General features: G+C 34.9%; 1 protein-coding gene across 1 annotated transcript in view; it reads right to left on the reverse strand.

Moving 5' to 3' along the window:
• Nucleotides 1-11,906: 11,906 nt before the first annotated feature.
• The window catches only part of LOC121419191, a 33,078-nt gene continuing 17,314 nt past the window's right edge, over nt 11,907-27,670 (reverse strand). Inside the window, exons 13-14 of the mRNA XM_041613544.1 lie at nt 21,945-22,112; nt 11,907-12,614 (exon numbers count right to left, since the gene is read on the reverse strand). Coding sequence (XP_041469478.1) covers nt 12,383-12,614; nt 21,945-22,112 — 400 coding nt within the window. The 3' untranslated portion in view covers nt 11,907-12,382. The remainder of the gene's footprint in view (nt 12,615-21,944; nt 22,113-27,670) is intronic.

Raw genomic sequence — 27,670 nt, forward strand, 5'->3', positions numbered from 1 at the left:
AAACGAATCACTAATACTACGTGTATGTAAATCTGAATTTGGTGAGTACTAGATTGTCATCCGACAATGGTACTACTTCAAAGTATAAGTATCTTTCAAATCCTCATCATTCTCTGTCATTTTCAATCTTTAAAAAAGCTGACGTGTTTGTCTTTTTCGAATCAGTGCCCTTTCTTACCCATAAAAAGTGCCCCTCACGAACGTGTTCTATGCCCCTTTTACCCGAGGACCCGTTTGTCTTTTGTGTATTGGACAAGGGCGGCGATCCTGTCCCCCCCGTGCCCCCACTTTTTGAAGCACTGAAAAGTGCCCTTTTTACCCAAGAAAAATGCCCCCTCATGAACGTGTACTATGCCCTTTTCAAGGAGGACCCATTTTAGATGTTACCAAGTGCTCTTTTTCGTATAAGTGTCAATTTAAAAAAAAGCAAAATACTCCCCCCCCCCGCTCGAATCAGTGCCCTTTCTTACCCATAAAAAGTGCCCCTCACGAACGTGTTCTGTGCCCCTTTTACCCGAGGACCCGTTTCATGTGTAAGCAAGTACCCCATTCCCTTCCTGTAAGTGCTCTTTCTTGAATCAGTGCCCCCTTTTACCCAAGAAAAGTGTCCCCACGAACGTGTCCTGTGCCCCTTGAGAAGGACCCCTATTATGTGTAAGTGCCCCTTGCCTTCTTGTAAGTGCCCTATTTTGTATAAGTCCCCCTTTCTACCCAAGAAAAGTCTCCAACATGGATGCGTGATATGCCCCTTTCACCTGAGGACCCATTACGTGTTAACGGGCGCCCCTTTAAGATGGGAGGCTTGGGGGGCTCTTGCCTCCTCAATTTTTCGCGACCAAGCAAAAAAAAAAAGAGAAAAAAGAAATGAAAGGTAACAAAATATTTTTTTTCTGAATATGACTTGTCAAAATCTATCACAAAATTGGATTTCTGTTATAAAATGAACTTTTTTTTTAATTCACGTGATACGACATATCTAGCCCCCAAAGAATTTTGGCCTTTTGCGCCACTGTAGATTAGTCATTTTTCTTTGGTTTAAGAAAGTGCCCTTTTCGAAAGAAAAGGTGCCCCTGGTATTGGAAATTAGGAGTTGTCCCAACCCTTCACCATGATGACGAATCGATCAATTTCAGATTACAATTTTTTACAGCTTAACAAATTCACAACACTTTTAAATCTGTTTGTCTAATTTTGATCAACTCCTTCTGACTTTTGTTTCTTTTTCTTTTGAAACAATTGTCATTTGGGTTTGATTCCTTTCTAATAGAAGGGTAAGAGAGAACCCCAGAGTTTCTAATAATTATGATTGATAAAATAAAAAAGAAACACTTGAAAGTATATTTTTATAGCATTGAGGTATATCAGCTTTAACATGTATAATATTACCATGTTTATTGAACTGGACTCGGGAGATCATGAATACGGGAATTCGCAAGTAAATATTTCAGATATTCTTTTAAAATGTATGCCTTTATATTTCTTATATTACTTGCAGATTTTTTAATGTTATTTCAGTTTCACTTTTGAGCAAGTGTGACAAACAGTTCTCCATGATTGTGACATTAAAAAAACCTCATTCATTATTTTGTTCCCCTTTTCGAGCCTCAACAACTCCCAACACAAAATCAGAGCGAATGAAAACAAAGTTTCGATTTTGAATACAACTATCAATAGTCAATTCCATATTCGCTTTCCCCAATGATGTTATCCCTCGAAATCACTAAAATTTACTTCACCCTATTCTTTATAATCATTCAAGTATTAAACCTGAACGGGACCGAAATGAAAGAGACAGCAAGCCTGAAATTAGGGGGAGGGGAGGGGTCACTTAAAAAAAAAGATGTAGCCGCTCTTTACACTCTCCCCCTTCTCATCCCCATCCCTGTCTTATCCACCTTCGCTCTCTCTCTCTATCCATGTTTCATCATCAGTTAGCTTTCTACTTTATGCACTACAACCCATTTTCTCCCTCTGATACTGATATTTCACGATCTATTCCATCTTAATAATGGACAATAACAATTGAATGCTATCTACGTGCATTTTCTCACATTTGAAATGGCGACGGTTAATTTTTTTTTTCATAATTTGATTCATCTGAATGAGATAGATATAATGTGCAACCCCGGTGTGCAACCCACCCAAGCATGCTTTATGTAGCCAGTAATGCATGCATATTTAGTTAGTATTGATAAAAAAAGATAAATTTTGAATAGCCTATACAGGAAGAAGACGTTCACTTTCACGATATCCTGAAAGAGGACTGAGATTACAACCAACAAATAGAAAATATGATGAAGACAAAAATAACCTCGTTATATCAACAGCATAATCAATTTATACCTTAAAGTAACAATCATTTGAAAACAATATAAAAAAGGAAAAAAGAAAGAATAAAGTTGCAGTTCTTGAATTTGATATGTCATAATGAGCCCTGTAACATAAAGACATATAATTCACAGGGGCGGATCCAGCCTTTACCATTGCAATGGGGGGAGGGGCGGAATTTTTTCACCCAAATTTTTCCCGATCAGCCGCTCAAAGTTGATTTTTGTTTGCTTCTTTGGAAGGGCCCATAATAGTCACTTCTCTGCATTATTCTTAGAAATCAACATAAATATATAACAAGCTGATCTCATAAGCCTAATAGTGCGAGCGTGAAGCACGAGCTTGTATTTTGTTCTAAAAATTGAACATTCGCGGGGCCCGTTGCAGAAAGAGTTGCAATCAAACGCAACTCTAAAAATCATGCGTAACTTAATTTTCAACCAATCAACAGCGCGCATTTTTGATTTGCGATTGATTTTTTGACTCGCGTATTACTGAAATTCTAAGCTCTTGTAATCGTAAACAGGATAGGTATATAACTAAACAATATTGATGCGAGCGGAAAAAAAAATCGATATTTAGACCTAACAAGGCAAAAGCAATTTTGTGTCTCGCCCACTTATGAAAATAACCAGAAATATCATGATTTGTGAGGGCACGCAAGAGGATTATATCGACACTTCATTGTGAAATGACTGGGATAGAATAACACTTGTCATAAGAGCCTTGCACTTAAACTTTAATGTTGACCTGAAAATGACCTTTGACCTTACCATGTGACCTCCGACTGCAGCATAACATGCACGTCCCCCAAGTCCATCTACCATCCAAGTTTGGTTGAAAAGCGACATACGGTTGCGGAGTTAGGTGTCATAAGAGAGTCTTGCATGTAAACTTTAACATTGACCTGAAAATGACCTTTGACCTTACCATATGACCTCAGACTGCAGTATAACATGCAGGTCCCCCAAGTCCATCTACCATCCAAGTTTGGTTGAAAAGCGACATACGGTTGTGGAGTTAGGTGTCATAAGAGTCTTGCATGTAAACTTTAATGTTGACCTGAAAATGACCTTTGACCTTACCATATGACCTCAGACTGCAGCATAACATGCAGGTCCCCCAAGTCCATCTACCATCCAAGTTTGGTTGAAAAGCGACTTACAGTTGTGGAGTTAGGTGTCATAAGAGAGTCTTGCATGTAAACTTTAACGTTGACCTGAAAATTACCTTTGACCTTACCATGTGACCTCCGACTGCAGCATAACATGCACGTCCCCCAAGTCCATCTACCATCCAAGTTTGGTTGAAAAGCGACTTACGGTTGCGGAGTTAGGTGTCATAAGAGAGTCTTGCATGTAAACTTTAACGTTGACCTGAAAATGACCTTTGACCTTACCATATGACCTCAGACTGCAGCATAACATGCAGGTCCCCAAAGTCCATCTACCATCCAAGTTTGGTTGAAAAGCGACATACGGTTGCGGAGTTAGGTGTCATAAGAGAGTCTTGCATGTAAACTTTAACGTTGACCTGAAAATGACCTTTGACCTTACCATATGACCTCAGACTGCAGCATAACATGCAGGTCCCCAAAGTCCATCTACCATCCAAGTTTGGTTGAAAAGCGACTTACAGTTGTGGAGTTACGTGTCATAAGAGAGTCTTGCATGTAACTTTGACCTGAAAATGACCTTTGACCTTACCATGTGACCTCAGACTGCAGCATAACATGCAGGTCCCCCAATTTCATCCACCATCCAAGTTTGGTTGAAAAGCGACTTATGGTTGTGGAGTTATGTGTCATTCCCGACCTTTCGTTTGAGGACGCGGACGCTTATTTACAACGGTCGTTGACTTTGGAAGGGACTTTTTGGGCCCGTCGTCATGGTCGTAAAACTCCGTCCTGTAATGCAAATTGTGTGACATGAGATTTTTTTTTCGTTTCGCATCTGCGACGGAAACATTCAATATGCGTTTCGTGTGCAAAATTCTGGTTGCTACTATGGTAACAGCGATTTATCCGATTGAGGACGACTTTCCAAAGCCACATTTGACTCCTCCTAGAGCTCGAGAGGCCGCCCGGGGGGCCCACTTCCATTGATTAGTGGATACCAGTAGCGACCACCCGTAAAAGGGGACAGAGTGGGCAGGTACGTTACGTATATAGGCCTGTGTAACGTTATAAGGGTGTCAAAACGATGTTTAAAATGCTGAAATAAGGGATATATATTCAATACTTGTAGGGTTTCACAAGCCAAATACTTGTTAAGAGATGCATTTTCATAATCTGGAAAAGAATTGCTTCCCTTGTTTAGCATGTTTAGGGTACTTTTCGAAACCCCATGGTCGTGCCTGGTATCCACTCATCAATGGAAGTGGTCCCCCCGGAATTTGAATCTAATCCCATTTCTGGGGAATGTAAAACATAATGCCCCTCACATCGTGTGCGAGAGGCATATCGTTTGTGTATAAGGAGTAAACAAAAGAAACAAAGAAACAAAAGAAACAAAAGGAAACGAGTTCAAAGGTATCGCATATGATGTGTACATATCAACGCATGCGAAATGTTCGGCTGGAGAGGTTGATCTTATCCATGAAATCAATTGCCAGTGATCCACCAATAATCCACATTAAATGTAATATCGATTCGATGGACTGTATTGATCTATATTTAAGCCTTCATTCAGTAAGTTTTTCCTCACTCAATATGTTCTCGATTTGTTTGAAAAACCACTTTCTTCTCCATGTCATAAATCTATTTTAGGTCCTGCATTTTGAATATCTCCAGCCATCAGTCGTAATATACATGCATGTATGCGGTACGGGTGTCGCGGAAAGGGATTTTGCACACGAAAAGCAGATTTGTAGGGCCTGTAACCCCCTGTTACACAAAGCTTAGCATTGATCGTAGAGCAGTTTTCTACGTTTGATTCTATTGACTGTAATGCACAATCAATCTTAAAAATCAAGTGTATGATTAAGCGTTAACTTTTGTGTTAGGGGACCCTAATACTAGCGTCCGTGATGATTGCGAAAGGTCCCAATTACAGGTTTGTGACGGACGGACGACGGACGACATTTGAAACCCTAAGTCTCGCCTTCACCTCTGGTGGGCGAGACAAAAACGGGACACTCTATTCATGTTTTGTAAATCATGAAAAGGATAAGTAATTGGGGATCTTCCTTCATTAATCATGCGGGCGCAAAGCGTGAGCATATTTTTTTTTATATTCTGATCTGAAATTGGATAATGATTTTAATAAAGAACAAGCTGTGTGCGCGTGTTTCAGATTCAAACCTAGAATCTGGGCATTCTAAATGATTTTTTTCATGCAAATAAATACAGCGAGCGCGAGATTAAAATAACTTATATTCCGATCTGAAAAAGGGTAAATTTAAGCTATATATATCTTTTAATCATTTTGTAGGAAAATTGTGACTTGATAAAGGGCTGATATTTTTCATTATTATTATTACTTTGAGTTTTGACTTGGGAACGAGACATTCTAAGAACATTATGTCATCATATGAAAATGGTGATTATCTTCCTATTTCTCTCCCTAAGTGCGAGATGAAACTTGTCCATAATCCATTCTGAGAAAAGGGACAATTTAATTATGAAATTAAAATGTTATTTATTGATTGATCTTATTCGCCTAAAGAGAGCGAAAAAATCAGTTAATAGTATGGCCTGACAACAGGACATTCCAAGTACTATTGTAATTATGAATCGGTTGCACGGGTTAATATATTCAACAATAATGCAACCGCAAATCGCAAGCTGAAGTTTTCGATATACTGTCATGAAATAGGATTTTAAGTAATTTGCTATATAGAATTGATATTGAGATATACATAACTCACCAATCAAAATACAAGCGTCTAGCGCTGGCTTATACGTTTTGCGGACGTTTTGACAATCAGACCTTTTTTCTCCTCTCTTTCCTTTTCTTCCTCCCCGCCAATATGCAGCGGGGGGACTGGGCCCCTCCCCCCATGGATCCGCCTATGATTCATACTCAAAATGTATTGTTACTTTTTATAAATGTCATAAACTTCACGGGAAAGTTTATCCTGGCAATATATTTGTTTGGATTAATTAATAGAAAAATAGTGAAGGTTTGATAAATCTAAACTGGCACATCAATGATATGTGGTGCTCAATTTAACATAATCTTTAATTTCAGCCCAGTTGACCCTGTAGTGAATTATATTGGTGACATAAATTGAGGAAACAGAAGTGAAATTGATGAAAGGATGACAGAGAAGAAGCAATTTTTGTGATTTATAAATAAATTCAAAATAAATTAGCATAAATAATTTTCTAGTCAAAATGTCTAAATTCTCTGTAGAACCTTGCTAAATACCATGCAGCTGTCAGATGGAACAAAAAATCAAAATCGGTCAACAAATAAAGAAGAAGCATTTTATGTGAATTTGGAAAAATATGCATGAATTAATTTTGCATAAATTAGCATTAATTTTTTTCTAGTCAAAATTACAAAATGTAGAAGTTTGGTGAACCTCATGAAGATCTACCAGATGGAAACAAAAAAATCTAAATCGGTTAACAAATAAAGAAGGAGAAGAATTTTTGTGAATTTCAAAAAATTGTGCATTAATTAGCATATTTAATGAGTTTCAAAATCCTACATAGAAGTTTTGGATCCCCCACCTAGTGCTACCATAAAAAGCAAACAAACTTGAAAACGGACTTGAAATGACAAAGAAGCATTTTGAAATTGTGGACGGATGACCGACGCCACGCCATAAAATTATATATTTTTTTTATTTTGCTAAACAAAATTATTCAATTTGTGACATCAGCTGTGATGCGATCAACTCCCCCATATATCATGTACCATGTGCACTCCATAAATTCATTTTTTAAATATATAACACATCATAAATGAAAAATATTTTCTCATAGAAGGGAGTATGAAATGATGTATCTGATATATCCATCACATAAATATATCACTTTCAATTTTTAAGAAAATTGCACCAAGTGGAATTCATATCTCGCAGTATATGGATGATCTGCCCATCTTTGATGTCATAAAGTGAAAAAAATATTAATATCTGTTATTCTTTGGCAAATTTTCATCAAAGTTTCACCACTATCTTTCAACATGGTACACTTGCCATTTAGTTTTAACATAATTATGTTCCATTGTTTAGTTGATGGTATTGTTTTTGTTACTGGAAGCTGAGCCTTGTAATACAATCAACTGTACAATTGAGCATGCTGTAAATGATAAACCATGTATAAAAAGTCACAATAATTTGAACTTATCATTTCTTTCTATGTTAGAGGCCCCAGGGCATATAAATGCAGTTTAATTGAATACTCCTCCCGCTCTCTCTAGTTATTTCTGAACCTAATAGGTGGATTTGTCAATACTTGGAAAAAATGATTCTGATGAGATGAGAGGTATATATATTTTACAAGGGTATAAACAACATAGCTGAATGTTTCAGACAAACTGGTAGTCATTTGTGGTTTATATTCCAATGTGTTTTAGAATGCTTAGTTGACACAGCATGTGCGGGCAGTCCACGTGCAACAAACAGATCATGCCGAAGAATTGTTAATGGTACGTATGGTAAATTTATGTTTAAAACTCAAACTCGAACTTTTATAAATCTTGATTCATAAACTTCTGCTTAATCTGTATAATCATAAATCATATTTCACCCAAACATATGTTAGTATGATTAAAAAGTTGGAACAGAGATTTTGATATTGAATAATGGACATAAGGTGAGTTCTCATTACAACCCTAAGAACTAGTTTATTGGAAGCCGGTTCAGGAAACCAGTAAGAAAGATCGCTTTGCTAGCATTCCCATTTGATCACCCAAAAGCAGAGCTGCCAACCTGAACAAGAACATTTCAGTATTTTCAAGGCTGAAAATCAGTATTTTGGTGAGGAAATCAGTATTGTCACAGGAATACCATAGGACAACACATAAACTGAAACTTAAGAAATCAGTATTTTGCATGAACCATCAGTATTCTTCTCTATTTTCAGTACTAAATACGGAAAATCAGTACTACTTGGCAGCTCTGCAAAAGTGGTATTCAAAACCACTTCACAGAAAGCGATTTTGTTGCTATGGGCATGGAGCTATTACAGATAGCTCTATGCTATGGGTATGCTCTCAGTTTCTTACAACATGTGCAAAGATCGCTTCCCGAAAAAGAGTTTTGTCCTCACTAACGCTAAAACCAGTTTAACAGGAAAGGGATCTTGAAAACTAATCGCGAACTAGTTTTCCAAACCAGTTTGGAAGATCGCTTCCCACTTAAACTGTTCTCATTACATGTTAAACTAGTTTCAACTAAATTAGTTTTAGAATGGTAATGAGAATGGAGTCAAAGTCACTATGAATGACTTTAAGAGGTGTGTGTGTGAACATGCCCTATATTAGCCTCAAACCAGACTGGAGCAAATGTTGGGTTTGGACCCGCTTTGGAGGAGAAGGTTAGATGACAAAGGTGAACGGAGTACGTTGGTATGAGCATGTGTTGAGGAGGGATACTGATCATGTTTTGAGAAGGGTGCTTTAGTTTGAGGTAGCTGGTACTTCAGTTATTCACATCAATTTGGTGAGCTTGAAAAAAATCGATTTGGGATTAAAACCCCTGTTCTGGTTTAAACCTCATTTTCTTTAATCCCAGCCATTAATTCTCACAACAAATTTTGCCAAAATATCAATAGCAGACAAGGACGTATTATTTGTAGTTGGGGTTTATATCCCTGTGCATATACCATCTCTTTGTCTATTTTGTCATCAATTAAAACAAAAGAGTATCATAACATCAAAATATTAAAACAAAAGCTAACACTAATCATGAACTTTGCTAACAAACCATCTTTATGGATGAGCAATCAAATGAACACTGTTTTCGCTTTCCCACTAAAATTTACAGCATCCCTCATATTGGTATTGTAACTATAATCAATATTTATTTTATCATGCTTCAACTGTCCCATAGATAGAAGCAGGCATTTTCTTTTCCATGATATTAAGTTTTTTCTTTGTTCAATTGTAAGCATGTGGACAATTGATGTGTTCAACTGTTAGGAATGGTTCAATAAGGTTTGGCTGAGCAATCACAATGGACATATCCAATACTAAACAGGAGCCCTTAACAGCTGTGTCACCTCAAAATAATTAATTCTATCAATTTGAGTTAATAATTCAGAAAAGAAATGGAATACCTTCCTGTTCCTGTCCATGCACAGGCTTCAGAATTAACACATGTGAACAAATATCTTTCTAAATGCCTCTCATTTTATTTGTAAGATGGTTGCTATTGGATAAGACTTAATCAAATAACATCTCACCAACATGTGAGGAGGACAATATCGCAAATTTTGAGACATTACGGATATATTGTTGTACAATTTAATACATGAGTTTTATGTCTTCCTGTCTCTCTAGAAATCTTCTTGAAAATATAAAGAGGAAACCATTGAACTGACTGCTGAAATAACATCAGCTCAACATGAAAACGCAACAGCATATTCTTATATTAGTATCACATATTCTGAGACTGGTGCACAAGCGTGAAATTAGACGCCATGGAGTCGGAATGGTTTTGTTTACCATTTCATAGTTAGATGCATGTGGGAGAAGAGCATGGGGATTAAATTCCCCACTTTAATGATTTCCCTCCAGATTTGTCTAAAACTTTGTTGGTGGTATGTAAAATACGAGAACATAGGAATACATACATGCACATATGGTTTGAGATACAACCTTGATGTGAACTGATTTGCATTACCATATCATATTTCATTCCAGACTACAGATTACTGATCTCTGTCTGCAACAGTGATTTCCATATTGTATATAATTATCATTTGAAATTCCCCTATTATTTTACAAAGTTCTTAAAGGGATCATTTTCAAGTTATTGTCATAAAAATGCATGATATGGCCTTGTTGTCTTCCTTCGTAAAGTGAAAACTGCCTTTTCGATTGAAAAATAGTCTAAATGTTATAATCTTTGTTTGATGGAATATTTCAGAGTGAAAGAACCATCTCCAGCTCTTTAAATCCTTTAAAACCTTTGGCGTCAAATGTAAATTTGGCTGAAAATACTTGCTGAAATCACTAGGACCAACTGAAGCCTCGGCACGGCCATTTGGGCACAAACACAAATTCAAAGGGACCCCAAAATGAAATTATTGATAGAAACACCTCCCTCCTCTCTTTGAATGCCTATCTGAGCAAATATTTTGCAAAGTTTATTGTCAAATTTGACACTATCAAGTGAAACCAAGATCATGGCTCAATGCTCAACAGAGCTTGACTGGAACAATCAAACATGCAAGTTTCTGTCTCTGCTCATAGTCATGTGAGTTCCACACTTCTTGTGTAAATACATGAAGTAATAGATCATTGAATTGATAAGTTAATTGTGATTAATTGCAATACATCATAAATCAGTGCCAATTCTAAGGAAATTTCTTTATTAGATATTATCTTTCAATTTTCACCAGAACAGGTATGGTCTTATGAATAATTGTGATTCATCACAATTTACTTGTATGTTATCAATCATATCACATGTAGACCTGTCTTTCTTTTTATACAACATAAGAGAAAAAAGATTAACAATTTGTCACTGGTTGACGGATCAAGGAATTTGTCATTAATTTGGTTTTACTCTTCAAATGAAATGTCTTTGGAGCTATGAAAAAGTATTAAGAAAATATTACTGCATGTCCATACACCAAACCAAATTTAGAGGTGGGATAGTTATGACATCAAGGAAGTAAAGAAAACATATAAACCCATATTCATGGCCTTAGCTATATAAGGCCATTATCAATAGCAAAACTGGATGTGAAGTACATAGAGATAAATCTGCACGGTGTCTAACACATAAATAACCCCATTCAAAAATATCAAATTCAACATGAGCAGCTTTGATGGGTTAAAAAACCAAGTCAGTCTTCATTTTTCTTCTATTGTGTTGGACTGCAACTCATTTTCCAATAGGCCTTGGAACTATTAAAGGGATGGTCCGGGCTGAAAATATTTATATCTTAATACATAGAGTAGAATTCACTGAGCAAAATGCCGAAAAATTCATCAAAATTGGCTGACAAATAATAAAGTTATTGAAGTTTAAAGTTTGGCAATATTTTGTGAAAACAGTTGTTATGAATATTCATTAGGTGGGCTGATGATGTCACATCCACACTTTCCGTTTTCTTATGTTATTACATAAAATCATAATTTTTTCATTAAATCATATTTGTGTGAATAATACGTTTCCCTTATAATGAAATAAGTTGCAGCAATAAATATCTAATGCACTAAATCAGTTGTCAATCCAATTTTTTCTAGTTCTTGGAGGAAAAAATTTGAATAAACCAATTTAATATAATAAAATACAAAAGAACAAGTGGGGATGTGACATCATCAGCACATCTAATGAATATTCATGACGACTGTTTTCACAAAATATTGCTAAACTTTAAAATTTAATAACTTTGTTATTTGTCATCCGATTTTGATGAAATTTTCGGCATTTTGCTCAGTGAATTCTACTCTATTTATTAAGTTATAAATACTTTCAGCCCAGACCATCCCTTTAAGTAGGCAGGAAAGGGGGAGGAGGGAGAGCATGATGACCTACCAAATTTTCACAAAATGGTGCATTGCATTTGATATGAGAATTCACTTGCATTGATAACTGATACAATTAAATTTACTACATTCCTGCAAAATGCTTTGTGTTCATTGAGATTGTTACTTGACAAACTGCCCAAATTAAGAAAAAAACAGGAAACAAAATCTGTGTTGTTATCTATGAAAATGTGCCATATCAACAAGGCCAATCATAAAGCAAAATAATGAAGCTAATGAAGATTACAAAGTGCAAAAGCATTATTTGTGCAGCACTGATATACCCCTATGATGACAATCTATGATATACAGAATATTCCTGGATGTAAATCTTACAAACACAGATGATCCTACATGAGCTTGGTAAACTGGCATAGGCAGGCATAGTGTAAACATGGATTTTACTTGAGCAGTGCTGAAATACCACCCTTGATCATATTCTTCAATCTCTCTGATCTGGTGGGTGAGCCGCTGGTAGGTGGAGGAATGGTGGTGATGGCAGCAGGGAGGCGGGAGTAGCCGTGGTCATGGCGATACATGGGAGGAGCTCCGCATGCATCCAGACGACAGACCCAGAACATCATCTCACGATCATCCTTGGCAGCAAACAAATACTGGTGGCCATTTGGAAGTCTATAATGAAAGAAAAAAATAACAGATATTAAGTACAATGACACAGTGATCTTGAATATGATAGTACCTGCAGCACCGTTAGTTCATACGCGGAAGGTATCAAAATATCTGTATATCAGTTTCCAACTAGGTAAACTGTTAAAACATGTAGGTTGGATATTATATTTATTTACATCCATAGACACATGCCAAATTATACAATGCAAAGGACAAAATGCATGACAGTATAGACGTAAATGACTCAAGCATTGATGCAAGACGTAGCTTCAAGTATCTCTTTTATTGGGCTAGCTTTCGGCCAGAATTAGGGCCTTCATCAGGCCTATAATGCATTGAAACAAAGTGGAACAAAACCATACAAATAAAATCATATATATATATATATATATATATACATATATATATACTTATACAACAAGTGACCTCTTTTGGGGAGGAGGAAGGAAGAACTCAACTTATTAACACCCTTCACAAATTTTTCATTCCATGATTTCATGAAAATACCTTAATGTACACAATGTACTTTAACACAAAGAACTTAACGAAAAAACAGCTGGCAAACTACATTTATTTGAAGATTTACATGTTATTTAACTTTATAAAATGAAGCATTAGGGTCAAATTCACCAAAATAGCAAGTTGATTTTAATAAAATATGGAAAATGAATTAAATATCCAGCATTACCTGCTTATCATTTACTTCCTTCAAATCAACTTGTTGTTGGTGGTGGACCTCACCTTTAAATTATTCTCAAGCAAAGGTGCATTTTTAAACATCATTGAGCAAATCATAAAAGGAAATAGTAATGATAAGAATACATAAACCACATTTCCTTGTCAAACCATATCCTGCAAATGGTTAAGAGACAGAAGTATGAGTGCAGTTTTTACTTAGTTTTACTTTTGACAGCCATATCTTTACAATATCTACATCTAGGCCTATAGGATATGTATTCACTCAACTACTCTACAGGACCTGTCACATTGTTCTATGCAAGCCTTGTGGGTGAGTTGCGGGCAATCTCGTAACAAAGTTTTGAGCATGTTCAAAACTTTTTTGCGCGCAAATCAGACGTCCGTGTGCTTCTGCAGGCATCTACATGTGAGATACATGTGGGTGCAACCTGCTGGCAACCTGCGGGTCGCAAAGTAATCACCAGCCAGGCTTTCACGGAATGATGTGACAGTGCCGTAGGGGAGTGCTGCAAGATAATATATCAAATCAATTGCAAGTTTCTATTGCTTTATTCACAATTGATATATCAATTTTGACTACAGTTAAACTTATTTTTATTTCTTGATGAAAGAAGCAGACCAGCAATTTATTTCCAGAGATATGAATGATAGTGGGACCCTAAAACTGACTTGCAATGAATTTTTAAATATATTGCAATGGAACAAATATCTTCTTAGAAGGTGCAGGGAGCCCCCCCCCCAAAAAAAAAAAAATGTGAAGAAGTAAGATTCCATAACTGCTTGTGTGGTTTCCTCAGCTAAAATTAACAGGACAGAAATATAAATGATATAAAGCCAAAATTCTGTTGCAGTAAATCAATGTAACAAGACTTTGCAAGAGTACAATGAGTCAATGACAATGTCCTTGGAAAATGCCATTGAAATGCCATAGAAAATGATTGCCTATGAATATAATTCTGAAAATTGTCATCTTAGTCTTCATGATCAAATTCCAATCTTATTCCATTAAATTTCAAGTACTTCTTTTCTAAGAAACTTGACATCTATATTTATGTAGATGATACAAATTTAAATAATGCAATACCAAAAAAGAAAGAAAGGAAGGAGCCCCTATTAAAGTGCCATTGACATCATGGCCAGCAATTCAACATTTTCTCTGTCCATTTATTGAAGAACATCTTTCCAAGAATCAAAGGAAAAAGGAAGACAATCATCATTCTCCAAGAAATATATACTTAAAAAGACAATATTGACAGTGTATTACTTGAAAGTGTTATTTGTTTTGTATTTAAACTGAACAACCCGATGCTTTAAGTTTTAGCTTTACTAATCAGCCTTCTATGGCACAAATCACTGACTGATGAAAAGAATTCAAAATATGAGATCAAGAGAGAAAAGATAAAGAGTTTTTTAAGGTCTCCTTTATTCATATACAAGTTAAAGTATTTTGTATATATAGGCCTACATCTCACCCTCAATTATCTTCAATTTTAAGAACCTCATAAAATCATATCAAAACATTTATGTTGAGGTCACATATTATATAAATAGTGTACAATCTATTGTACAATATTCTGGATTATATGTATGACAAATGTGAAATTATCCAAAGTGCAGGTTCATTTCACCGAGGCCAAAGGCCAAGGTGAAATAGACCTGCATGAGGGATACTTTCATATTAGGAGTTCATATAGTCCAGTAACATTGTATGATAGAATGTTCACGGTTTAAATGGGAGGCTGAATGTCAAACATTTGTACCGTTGCACACGTACCATCCAAAATTTGCCGTCCATAATGTAAAATTGCACAAGTCAGGAAAAGATGATGTCAGTATAAAATTAAGATTCAACACAGTGCATGCGCTTAGTAAATGCAGACGCCCAGGACTGACTGGCTAAATGCATATTACCATTCTCCCCATTCATTTAACACGGGTTTTACCCTAAACAAATTGAAAGTTATATTGTACATATGTAGAATATAACTTTTTGAAGGGAGGTCACGTGGTACCAGTCTAGCCAATCACAGCTCGTATTTTACTACTATGATATATGTATATATATATATAATATTTGAAAATAAATACAGGCCTACCTTTAAAGGGGGAAAGAGTTCATGAAAATATCCCTTAAAGATAGGAGAAAGAAAAAAAATAAAAGAAGAGAGACAGGATGGGGATGTGAGGGGACTCATGTTGAGAAATAAGAGGAAAGGGAGAGGGGCACAAACATACAGAGAGAGAGATGAATTGACAGAAACAGAAAGACATAGAACAGAGAGAGAGAGAGAGAGAATACTAGAAATGTTTATCTATCCCAATCAATCTATAACTGCATTAAATCACTCATCTCACTTGATGATTGCTTCTAAAAAATTATCTTCCTGCCCCAGCTCCCAACTGCCAGTAAATTGTTGGCCATGCACTGAAAATACATTTGTGCCATGCCAGGGAAGTATCAAGAGACCTGGGAATCGTCCCAAGTAGGCTTATTCTTTACGTCATACCTCACTTCGGTCAATATTTATCCAATAAAGTAGACAGCTGAAATTCACCATCTCAATGCCAGTTATTTTTTTTTCAGTTTTCTTCATGAAACAAGAACAACTTGAGCAATGCTTTGTCTTCATTTAGAGCAAAGGGAATGATTATTGGTCTACTCCCGACAGCTGAGTTCTCTGTTTTATTATAAAAGTGTTAAAAACCACACAACATAATTATCCTCCTTCTCATTACATGGAGTAAGACATCTCTTAGTTGATGCATAAACATTCTATAGTCATAAATTATAACATTCTTTACAGAATGTATGTAAATATTATACTACTATCAATATTCAAAATCAAAAGTCAATTTTCATTGATGCTCTAATCAAATTCATATGCCCTACTTTATGCTCGGTAAAAATTCCTGAATCTTTAATACAAGTCCCTTTCACAATTGGCCATGGGACCAGTCTTGTAATCAGTGCAATGTCTTGTGATTGACCAAATTGTGACAAAATGATTACAAGACCGATTGTGAAAGGCTGGGAATAATGCAAAATAATAAAAATCTTTGCATGAAGGCCATTGAAAAGTATGTTTGCTAGATTTTTAGCAGTTGTGATACCTTTTTGCAGTATATGCCTCAACATCACCCATCCATGAAAAAAGAAAACAATGCTTTTCTCATATGCGGGTTTGCATTTGAGCATGGTGTTTACCAGGTAAATGGCAATGCTCCCCCCATAAAAAAAGATAGAGAGCAATGTTTCAGATTGCACAACTTTTTGGTTTGAATCTTTTGTACAGTGTGCAGCATACAGCCTATATTAAGGTGTCGGTTACTGTAACACAAAACATCCCACACCTGCCCAGTGTCCGCAGTGGCTGAATCGAGACCAAAATTTTGCTGTTGTTTCGACCATCAGCCAAAAAAAAAACCAGAGATGCTCTTTCATGATCTTGAATATTATCAATCTGGGTCTTATTCCATTGAAGGTGATATGGTAACATTGCTGAATATGAGTGAGATACAACATCAACTCACTCAATGCATACACCCTCCAAAAAAAAAACACCCCAACATCCCACAATCATATGTTTATCTTTTTTATTTGATTGGATTTTTAACAAGTTTTGGTTCTTGATTTACTTATTTTTTCAAGTGTTAATTGATAGACCAGGGGCGATATTCTGAACATTGTCTTTTCTCCATATTGTGTATTTTCTCTGAGGTGGATGTCATCACTTTTGTCATAAAAATTGTCATAAATTTGTTCTTTTCTATATAGCGCACACCAAGAATATGAAGCTTTCAAATGTGCATATTCCCAATATACAAGCAAAAGATATGACAACTTTTATAAGAGGGTCTAGCAGTCATGAATTCTTTTGTATCTTTAAGTACCAAATATTCCTATACCCTTCAAACTAAATGTTAAGCATACAATAATATTGTTTAGATCAGATTGTGGTGTTAGTTTCAATCTTCATCCACGATTATTTTCAAAAATATTTGTTCATGTTACGATTAGTCAAGCCCTACATATCAATTCCTCTTTTTTCTGTTTTTTTTTAAAGATAATAGCTGATAGTAAGTTTTGGTAGATTTTACGGGGGCTGGTTGATCATAACCGTAAAGTCATGAGCCAAAATTCTAACAATATAATACTTTACGTACAAAGACATAACTAAGGCCCCGTAATTAACACAAAGATTAACAATTAATTGCTATTTTGAATGAAAAATTCTGACCCAGGGGGTAACTCGACTTATAAAATGATACCTATGTGCCATACCATAAACAAATATCAGGGGCTCTGGAACGAAAATTCAGTCTTAAAAAAGGAGACTCCGGAACTGCTCTAGTATCAACAATTGTTAAAAAGGCATAAATTAATGAGCGTTGAATGAATATGCATGAACTTGATGACTTTCTCCGCGATTAACCAATTAGGGCCTCAGAATCACTGAGTATGAGTGACGGGCACTGTCCCTCCCTAGAAACAACAAAGTTGAGGGTCTCCGGAATGGCATTCGAAATTAGTGATGCTCTGGAACAGAAATTTATGCTAAAAATGGAAGTACATACTGTACATCTACTGACCAAAATGCATATGCAATGATATTGACAAGCCACTTCATTTAGCAATTAATCACTAACCTTTGTTCTGAAGATGAATAATACCACCAGCACCACCTCCCCTTCATTGGCAAAGAAAGGAAGGGGGGGGGGGGGGTGTTGGTTAAAATAAAAATTGAGGGGGTCCCACACAAGCAATGCACATTGTTGAAGAAATCCCTATGGTGAAAAAATTGACATTCGTGCATGCCACCCATATCAAAGGGCGATTGTTGATTTGTTATGCCAGGAAGGATATGTCTGACAAGTATCCATTTTGAATACTTTGGGAATGCAATCATAACATACTTTGTCTTCAGATCACTCACTTAAAGGTCACATCTGACCAACAAAGAATCATTAGCAGAAAATCATTTTGAAAATGCAGCCATGGGGCAAAATAGATGGAAAGGCTGTTGAAAACATGCCCATGTGATTAAAAGCACTATTGTAAATGGTACAGTATCATAATGTACTTACAGTAATAGTGAGTGATATAGTTATTTTATTGGCTGGTCAAAATAGTAACAGATTATACAGATACAACATCAAAACCACTAAAAAAATTGATATCACATAACAGCTCTTGAACAAGCATGGAATGAACTGTGATCATATTTAGATACAACAGATAGAGAGTACATCATCTTTAAAAGGTGGCTGCAAAATGAACCTGCCCGCTGGCTCACGCTTGTCAAGTAACATCACTTAACTTCAATCAAAGGAATTACGGAGAAAGACACAATGAAATGAGATGTTTAAAGGAACCTTTACATTTGTGTTGCGGCTAATTAGCTACATTAATAGAAGGTCAACCAATGTTGGATGAAAGGGGGAAGGGAGAGTATATTTTTAACTAATTGTTTTCATAATTTTATTTCAGACTTACATATTATATTATGCTTGTATCATTACAGAAGCCTGATAAGTCACCTGAGTTTATATCAATGCAAATATGTGTAGTGTAGAAAATCAGAAATTCTCCTATATAAGGAAATTTAATTTCAGATTTTAACTACATGTACTTAAATTCTGCATCACGATATAATGGCATGGATACTATCTAACAGACGCAAACTCAGTGAAATACGATTATCAATACCAACGACCATCCTTTCCTATACAACCAAACATCATAAATTTTGGGCTCAAATTTCCCAGGGACCGAAACAAATTTCTCTTTTAAAAGAAAATGATATGCGACTTCAAAGAATGAAGACATTGTTTGAGAGATGTTGTCTTTGGCAATTGGGAGAGTCTATTTCTTTCTTTCTTTATCATGTGACAATGTTGATTGAAGTACATTAGCTCTTTAATAAATATTACACTGCCAAATTTCAAGAGCAATGTAAAATCAAAATTAAAGTAGGATTAATGAACAAATTCATGAGATCATAATTATTTTTTTCTGGCTATTAGCCACAACCCTTTTTAATAAATGACATGCAAATTATTGTTGTTTCCTTGATCATGATAAAGCTCAAGAACATTCTGGCATTTAGCCACAATACCTTCAAAGTCATGCATCAAACAATGTCAGTTTGAAGCATAAGTTGAAATAAATGTTGGCAAGGGACAAAAGTTGGATACACCAATTTCATCAATGATATTTCTCCACGTTTCCTGATGAGAATATTCAGCTGAAAAATTGTAAATTCATGCCGACAATAGTTGGACAGGAGTAGCATTCATTGTTTGATCGGGATGGCCTGCCTGCCAGCCGCATTCTAAAATCCTGGCCACGTAATTAATGGAATCATTCTTTGGGACATTAGAGGACTCTTCCCTGCTATTCCAATTTCCATGACGAATGATGGCTATAATTGACGGAAACATATCCCTTCTTTAAATCAATAGTCTCCTGGTATTACCTTTCCACATCTAACACGGGATAGGTGCGGCTTTGACACCTATCTCTTTTTCTTAGCAAGCTTTATATTACATGATGGAAAGAGATTGCTCCTATTGGACATGGATCATCAATCAGATCACAAAAGGTACACCACGTTAAAGCTCATCTCTAGTTTTGTAGAATAATGGAGATGGATTGAATTTTGAATATGAATTTATTGACAAACTTCATTCACACGGCATGAATATTTTGTTTGAAAATATATACAATGGTAACATAAACAAAAACATTCATAACTGTATGTCGTGTAAATCAGTATTACATCAATACATAGATTTCTAATTATTATAAAGATATACATCTATATACAAAGATTGAATAGTGATTACAATGTCTCTAATTTACTTTGTAAAAGTTATGCTTTATATATATTTCTTGTTTTATGGCCATCATGGTTTAAAGGATATAAATCTGAGTCACCCAGGCTACATTATGTACTAAAACATGGTGCAGTGTTATTGCTAAAAGAGTTGGATGTAGTTATCTGTACTTAAATTAATGTAACAAACAAACAAATTTATAAATTAATATAATTAGTGAAGGATAATATTTGAAATATGATGGTGATTTCTCTTTTCCAAAGTGCGGTAGCTAGGATAATTTTATGTTATTTAATTTTTTCTTTTATCCTTCAGCTCTAGGGACCTTTTTTGTTCATGAAATAACTACAATGTATAAACATTTTTTATTTAAAACAAAAATCATGTACAGAATTTGAATGCACTAGTTGATTAAAATGGGGACAAACCTATCAAAAATATATTTACTTTTGTGATACTATAGTGATAATAAAGATCATATTTTGTGTTGTTTCATTACTTCCAAAGCATTTTCTGATATAATCTATATAAACTACTGAAAAAAAAGATTTTACAACATTCATTTCTGTTATATCTATTACCCAGCCTATACAGATATATTTGACGTTACATGTTAGATGAATACTGCATGTCAATATTCTTGTTGTGTACGTGATATATCAATATCGAAAGTACATTCTTCCATTAGACAAAGAAATATGTAACACAAAAACAGACCAACCCATCCTTACATACGAATTGGGCAAACAAATAAAAAATGGACTTTTGTCAAGATTGAGAAATGCCATCAAGATCTTATTTTCAAATAATCTTGAGCTGCAAAATAAACCAAAAGCTGTTTTCTTATCAATGTTAAATATGCTTGTCTAATAATGAAAGGTTAAAGTTGTCTCCTGTTCTGGGAATTCTAATACATGTCCACAGTAAATGACTAAAAGTCATTCTTAGTTTAAACAAATGGGGTTGTATGTACATCGTTCTCATTATGCTTTCTAAAACTAGTTTACTGGAAACCGTTTCAGGAAACCAGTTTGAAAGATCGCTTTGCTAGCGTTCCCATTTGATCACACAAAAAGTGGCTTTCAAAATCACTTCACATTAAAGCGATCTTGTTGCTATGGAAACATTCTCAGTGGGGTGACACGTTTTGCACAAAATTCGCACAAGCTGCTGCATAGGCATTCTTCACCTGTCGTGTGGAGTAACGTGCTCAAAATGTACAAAGATCGCTTCCCGAAGAACGGTTGTGTCCTTCGCCTACACTAAAAACAGTTTAACAAGTAAAAGCAATCTTGAAAACTACATCACGAGGTGGCTTTATGGAAGATCGCTTTGAACGTTCTCATTACACATTAAACTAGTTCCCACTAAACTAGTTTCCAGTAAACTAGTTTTAGGATGGTAGTGAGAACGGTGTCTAATACATTTGAGTCCCTATGACAAACAAAACCAAGATGTATTTCACAAACTTAGAAATCTTGTCTGATTTATCCTCTTCATACAACAAGGAGTAATCATATGATACATAATTTACTGTATGTATCAAACATATGTTCTGTATGAGAACTACATTATAATAAATCGAGCTTGAAAAAAAGAGGTGAAAATATTTTTATATCTTGGAGGGGGACTTAAAACAACATCCATGGTTTTCCAAACTGGTTTGGAAGACCACTTACCAAGACCACTTTGAGAGTCTCCATTACATGTTAAAGTGGTTTTCACTGAACTAGTTAAGGTCGTAGAAGAGAACATGGTCTAAAAAGTTTTTTTTCTGTTAAAAAGAACTCTACTTACTGGACTCTGAAGACATGCTTCCTCCTGGAGTAATCCTTAGCCACTGATACGATAGCATTGCTTAGTACTAGAGGTTCTTCAATATGAGCATCTAAGTCCCTTCCCATTCTATCCTTGTAGAACATCAATCTTGAACCTTCTTGCTTCATGTACACATAATGCCATGCTCTAATTGGAGATACAGAAAAATAATGATCATATTAGATCACAAATACATTAAAATGAATCATTTGAGACCATTTTAAATAAATGTGGTAGATTTAAGTTTTTTAATGAAAATCTTCATAGACATGTTTCATGTATTCATTTTAAATCATTGTTAGTCCCAATGGCAAATGCATAAATATTCTCTTTTGAAATATCATTAACAGGATCATTTTAATTTTCAATTTCAAACATATAAATATGTGAAATGTGTACATACATGTACTGTGGGTGATAATGTTATCTACTAATTTCACATCATCAAACTCAATTTTAACTTCTATTAAGACAAAAACCAACAAAAATCTTGAAATGAAATACATTGTACTACTTTAATAATAACTTGAAGATGAAAAAAAAAAGAAGAGGGGGGAAAATGAGATGAAGAAAAATGAAGAAAGTAGAAAGAAAAGGATCAAAACCTGAGGTCTGGCTGGGTCATGGAATTCTATTAAATATTATAATTTTTATTCACTTGAAAGTAAAAATAATGTCACTTTAAAGTTTAAGGTCATCTTTCCCCTTGTCAACTTATCCTGACAATGCCCCTACCCAAACAAACATGTACTGGTAGTTGTCATAGTCTGGAGTAATCCAATCAATGTTTTCTCTAGATTTCTTCCCTTCAATTTGAGACTGCAGCATTTAAAACAAAGATCTTTTTGCTTTAAACAAAATTATAGTCATGAGTGATGAACATAAACTTGAACAAAATCTGCTAAAGTTTCATATCCTCAAAAGAACTTGGCAATGAATCAGTAGCTGAAACTTGATAAAAAGATGTTCACTAATGTGCCACATTTGTCATGTAAATCAGAAACTTTGGTTTTGAAATCCTGTTCTTCAACTATGTGGTTACAATATTGGATTACTTTTGATTAGTCTCTCAGTTGTTTGTCTCAAAACAACCAAGAATTTCAGATAAACCACTCCAAAGTACAGGAAGTTAAACTAATTGGAAGCTATATAGAAACTGATGAAACACTTGGGAATACTTTCATATTCAATTGATAAATCTTTGGTAAAAGGTGAGGATGTATAAAGAATCTACAATGGGAAAACCACAAGGATAATCACAGGTTCAAGAACAAGGGAAGTTTACTCATACAAGAACCCTCATATATCACCAAGTCACATCCAAATCAAGTGTGTCAAAAGTCCTCATAAACTAACCACAAGGTTGTCACCAATGCTGATAGGTGATATCTGAACTTGATGTGAACTTTTTTTTTTTACAACTATGAGGTCACAACTGAGGAAGGTACTGGTCATATGGAATTACATTTGTGTCATAGATTTTCAAGGAAATCATCAGGATCTCAGCTTCTTCAATGGTATTTTAATGGAGGATGCATAGAAACAAAATAACATTTGAGGAAACAATAAGGATATGGAAATGGATATATGTGTAAAAATGATAAAAATCTGAATATTTTTCAAGATAATATGTATAAGTATCCAAAGTAGACATGAACCAGGGGTCAGATATCAAGATTTACAACAAATCTTACTTCTTCAGAAAAAAAACACAAGCAGATAAAATTTAATAGTCTTTGATGGCAACGTCTTTGTTCAAGAAATGTCAACCAGATCAAGGAAGTTATTGGAGAGGTCCTGGGGCAACAGATCTTTCTCTGCATGGAGATGCCCAGCATTTCTGTAATAAATCTTCTTGCGTTATGTGATCTATTTATGAAAAGAATCATGGTCTGGAAAAAAATATTGGATTTTGAACAGTGACTGACAGAGGATTTCTTTTTTGCCATCTCTTTTTGCTTCATACTGATTTCTGTTAAGTAATTCACTTGCACAAAATTCTAAAAATAGTATAATTTCACCCTGTAGATGATATGCTTGCAATTGCTTGCTAAATGTGCACAATTATACTGTACTAATAGTCAGAATATCAATTTTTCAGTGCATGCATTCTCTATTGAAATTTTAGGCATGGCACTCAATTGAACCAAAATTGGTTATCTTGCCATTATTTCTAAATACCATGGCAACAATGCCAATGAAATCAAGGATATAATGGAAGTTTTAATCAAAGGCACAGTTCAGCAATCATAAGATTTCTACAACCAAGAAATGTCATAAAAACTGAATTACTGAGAAATGGTAAAAAAACTGAGGAAGTGGTTCCGGTGTTCAGGGCGATAACATACCTTTACCATGGCAACACATTTAGAAAAATATGGAAATTGCATGCTTTTACTCAATGACCAATGCCAATTTTCATGAGCACTGGTATGCCTGAAGAAGTAGTTTGATCAGCAAAGAGTTTTTGGCCATGTTACCACGGCACCACAATATGACAAATAAAAAAAAAATGTCTCTTACAAATGTAGCTTAAGAAATATGTGTATGCCAAATTTAATGAGCATAGGTCATAAAATGAAGAAGTACGGTAATTCAATCTACAAGATTTGCAACAGACAAACTGCCTGCCATTTAGGCTATAGCAGGCTGTTTTTCAGCAGTCTCATCTCATTCAACCAATAAAATCCCTTCCACCAGGAGGAGTTAAGGATCCAGATTGCATCAATTTAACAAATTCAAATGTGCTTGCACTGTATGCTAAAAATGACTGTCACAATACTCTTGGCTTTGACATACTCTTCATTAAAATAGTTTAATTTTTTTTTTTTTTCAATTGTATGGAAATACCCTCGATAAGCCCTTGTGGCTTTTGGTGTTTTCACCATTTCAATTTGTTATGTATTTTTATATTATGTAATATAGCCTTCTCTCACTTTCCATTTTTTTATGTTTTTCAAAGACAAAATTAAGTAAAAAAAAGTCATACGATACAATTCCTCATTCTATGGGAATAGAGTACTCACAATGATTATAACATTTTCCTCCATTTTCACTATTTCCCTAAAAAAATGCTGGAATGGACGTCATGGAGATAAAATTGCCCAACCACATTTTAAGTTTATTTTGTTTTCTTCATAGTGACATGGGTGCAAGCTTATCATCTGCATTGCAATATAGATGATTGTGCAAGATAATAATTTATCTCAAATAAAATATCATACTTTATCTGAAAGATTAAATGTGATCTCAGAATACCAATTTCATTTTTAAAGATAAAATAAAATATTTTAAAGATGAAATGGCCTCAGAAAATCACCAAGTGCTTCTTTAAAGTTCAAAGAGAATATAAATCATCGTTTGTTTCATGAATTCCATTTTAAACATTAGACGTGACATCCCTTTCAAATCAAACACACAAAGTTGACATCCAAACAAAAAGACTACAACAATGTGTGTATCTTATAATAATGTTTGCTAGAAGTACATGTAGTTTAATGGTGATTAAGTCTAAACTATGTCAAACAGAAATAATTGATCACACAGCTGAGTTCTTATTCATGGTTGGTATCACAACTAAATGATGATCTAACAAAATTATTCATTCACAGATGACTTGAGTGACGTTGAGTGGCTTTTGATTATCTAATATAAACTCAGCAGTGGTGGTCCAATCGATAGAAATCATTTCAAACAATATCTTAAATATAGAATTTATCATTTATCTTCTACAATCACACTTCTGCATCATGTACATGTATGCCTCTGCCAGTCAGGAAAATAAAACAATGGATAGAACAAGCGAAATAAAATCTAAATGACGCAGGCTTGTTGGTCTAGCTATTTATCACAACTGATCTAGCGATTTACAGATTATATTGACTTGTAATATTTACAAGTCAATTACTGGTAGGTCTATTGAAACATGAAGGCATGAGAGGGATGGACTCACTTTTTTTCTCCAAACACTGTTATTTGCTAGAAAAATGTTATATAGTAAATGTGCATCTATAACAAAAATGGGCAAAGTTAAGAGATCGATTGCTCTCATGTACATGGGCTGCCCAAAAGTTCTGCCTTGGTGAAGAGCCATTAATGAGCCAGTTCAGGGTTAGCTCATGATCAACTTTCTCAAATGACCTTTGTGATTTTTCATAAGGATTATACCATGGTCACATTTGATCTACGGTGGCCGTACGGCGAGTTGAAAATAGCCGTTTTATTCATTTTTATTCAAGCTACCTTTGTCATGTATGTAAATCTAGCTAAAAAATATTAAAACGGCTGTTTTCAACTCGCCGTACGGCCGCCGTAGAGTAAATGTGATCAAGGTATAAGCACTATCATTTTCAAATGTAGATGTTGCGTAAACGTTACCGGAGAGTATTCAAATTCTAAGAAGAAAAGGCATTGTATAGACCAGGTGACTAGAATAGTACATCAGGGATAAAATTTGGAAATCTGTTTTATTGTCTGCCTTTGGTACATTTGAATATTGTTTAGGTTTACTGTCAAGTACCAGTGATTATGAAGGCTCTATTTATTACTCTTCAGCGTGCATGCTATCATAAAATGAACTTTTTGAAAGGAATACATGAATAATCATCAAATCTCAAATGCCTATGTCAGTGAATTTGAAAGCCACCTTCATGGTTTATCTCAAATGACCTTTTTCTGCTCATGCACAGTTTACAATTGTGAAAAAACCTATTCTTTATATGTCAAGCCTAAAAATTCTTTAAAGTTTTGACAAATAAACCAAAAACCATCACTCTAACAAATTTCAAAGATCCTATTTTTTGGGAAGAATCCTATTTATTGTCACTTTGCCCTTAAACATCCTACTAAATAGGATAAAACTACCGTATTTTGCAGCTCTGTAATTACACCATCACATTGGTAGACACATAGCCAAAATGTACGAAGATGGATTACAGAAAAATGCCAGTTGTGGTAACGATCTCAAACTGAGTTCAAACAGAATCCAATAAAACCGCCATCAACGTGTTTGCATGAATAAAAAAAGGATATATGTGTCAAACTTACTATTATGGTATTATGGTAAAAAATAGAAGTGGGAGAAAATGTGTAATTCCTTAGAAATGAGCAAAATACAAATGGATTTCTATCAAAATGCCAGGTATTTTTTCAAGCAATATCAATACACCGTCCTTCACTCCCTTATCTGCTTTTCTGTCTTAGTGACCATAAATGCTGTCAGTTTTTAGTTAAGATTTCATGATTTCAGACAGACAAGTTGAATGTTTAATGTACTAGATCTTTTGGTGAGCACTAAAGAGAGAAGAGCCCAGCGCACACTATGCGATCCGATGTACAACACAATATTTTAACAAATCACATTTTGCATTGAATGTGACATTACCCAGAAGGATTTTTTTAATTTGAAGTTCTGCATAATGTTAGGAATGATAAAACTATAAATTTGCTATGGTAAGTACTGTGTTTGGAGTAAAGTTCAAATTGGCTTCAAGTTGCAGGCGATGATGACGTCATTACAATATGGAATTGATTTTACTTTTATTCCTACAGGGAGGCTCAAACTTGACTAAATTTTGATTTCAGTAGTCCTATCACAATTCTGTTTGCGAAGATTTTATTGGTTGGAATGTTCATATCAAATGTTATTGCAATTCCTTTGAAATTCAGATCGCAATAAATCGCAAGGTGTGCGCCATCCAGGCTTT

This window comes from Lytechinus variegatus, chromosome 7 (assembly GCF_018143015.1).
Source record: "Lytechinus variegatus isolate NC3 chromosome 7, Lvar_3.0, whole genome shotgun sequence".
Lineage (NCBI taxonomy): Eukaryota > Metazoa > Echinodermata > Echinoidea > Temnopleuroida > Toxopneustidae > Lytechinus > Lytechinus variegatus.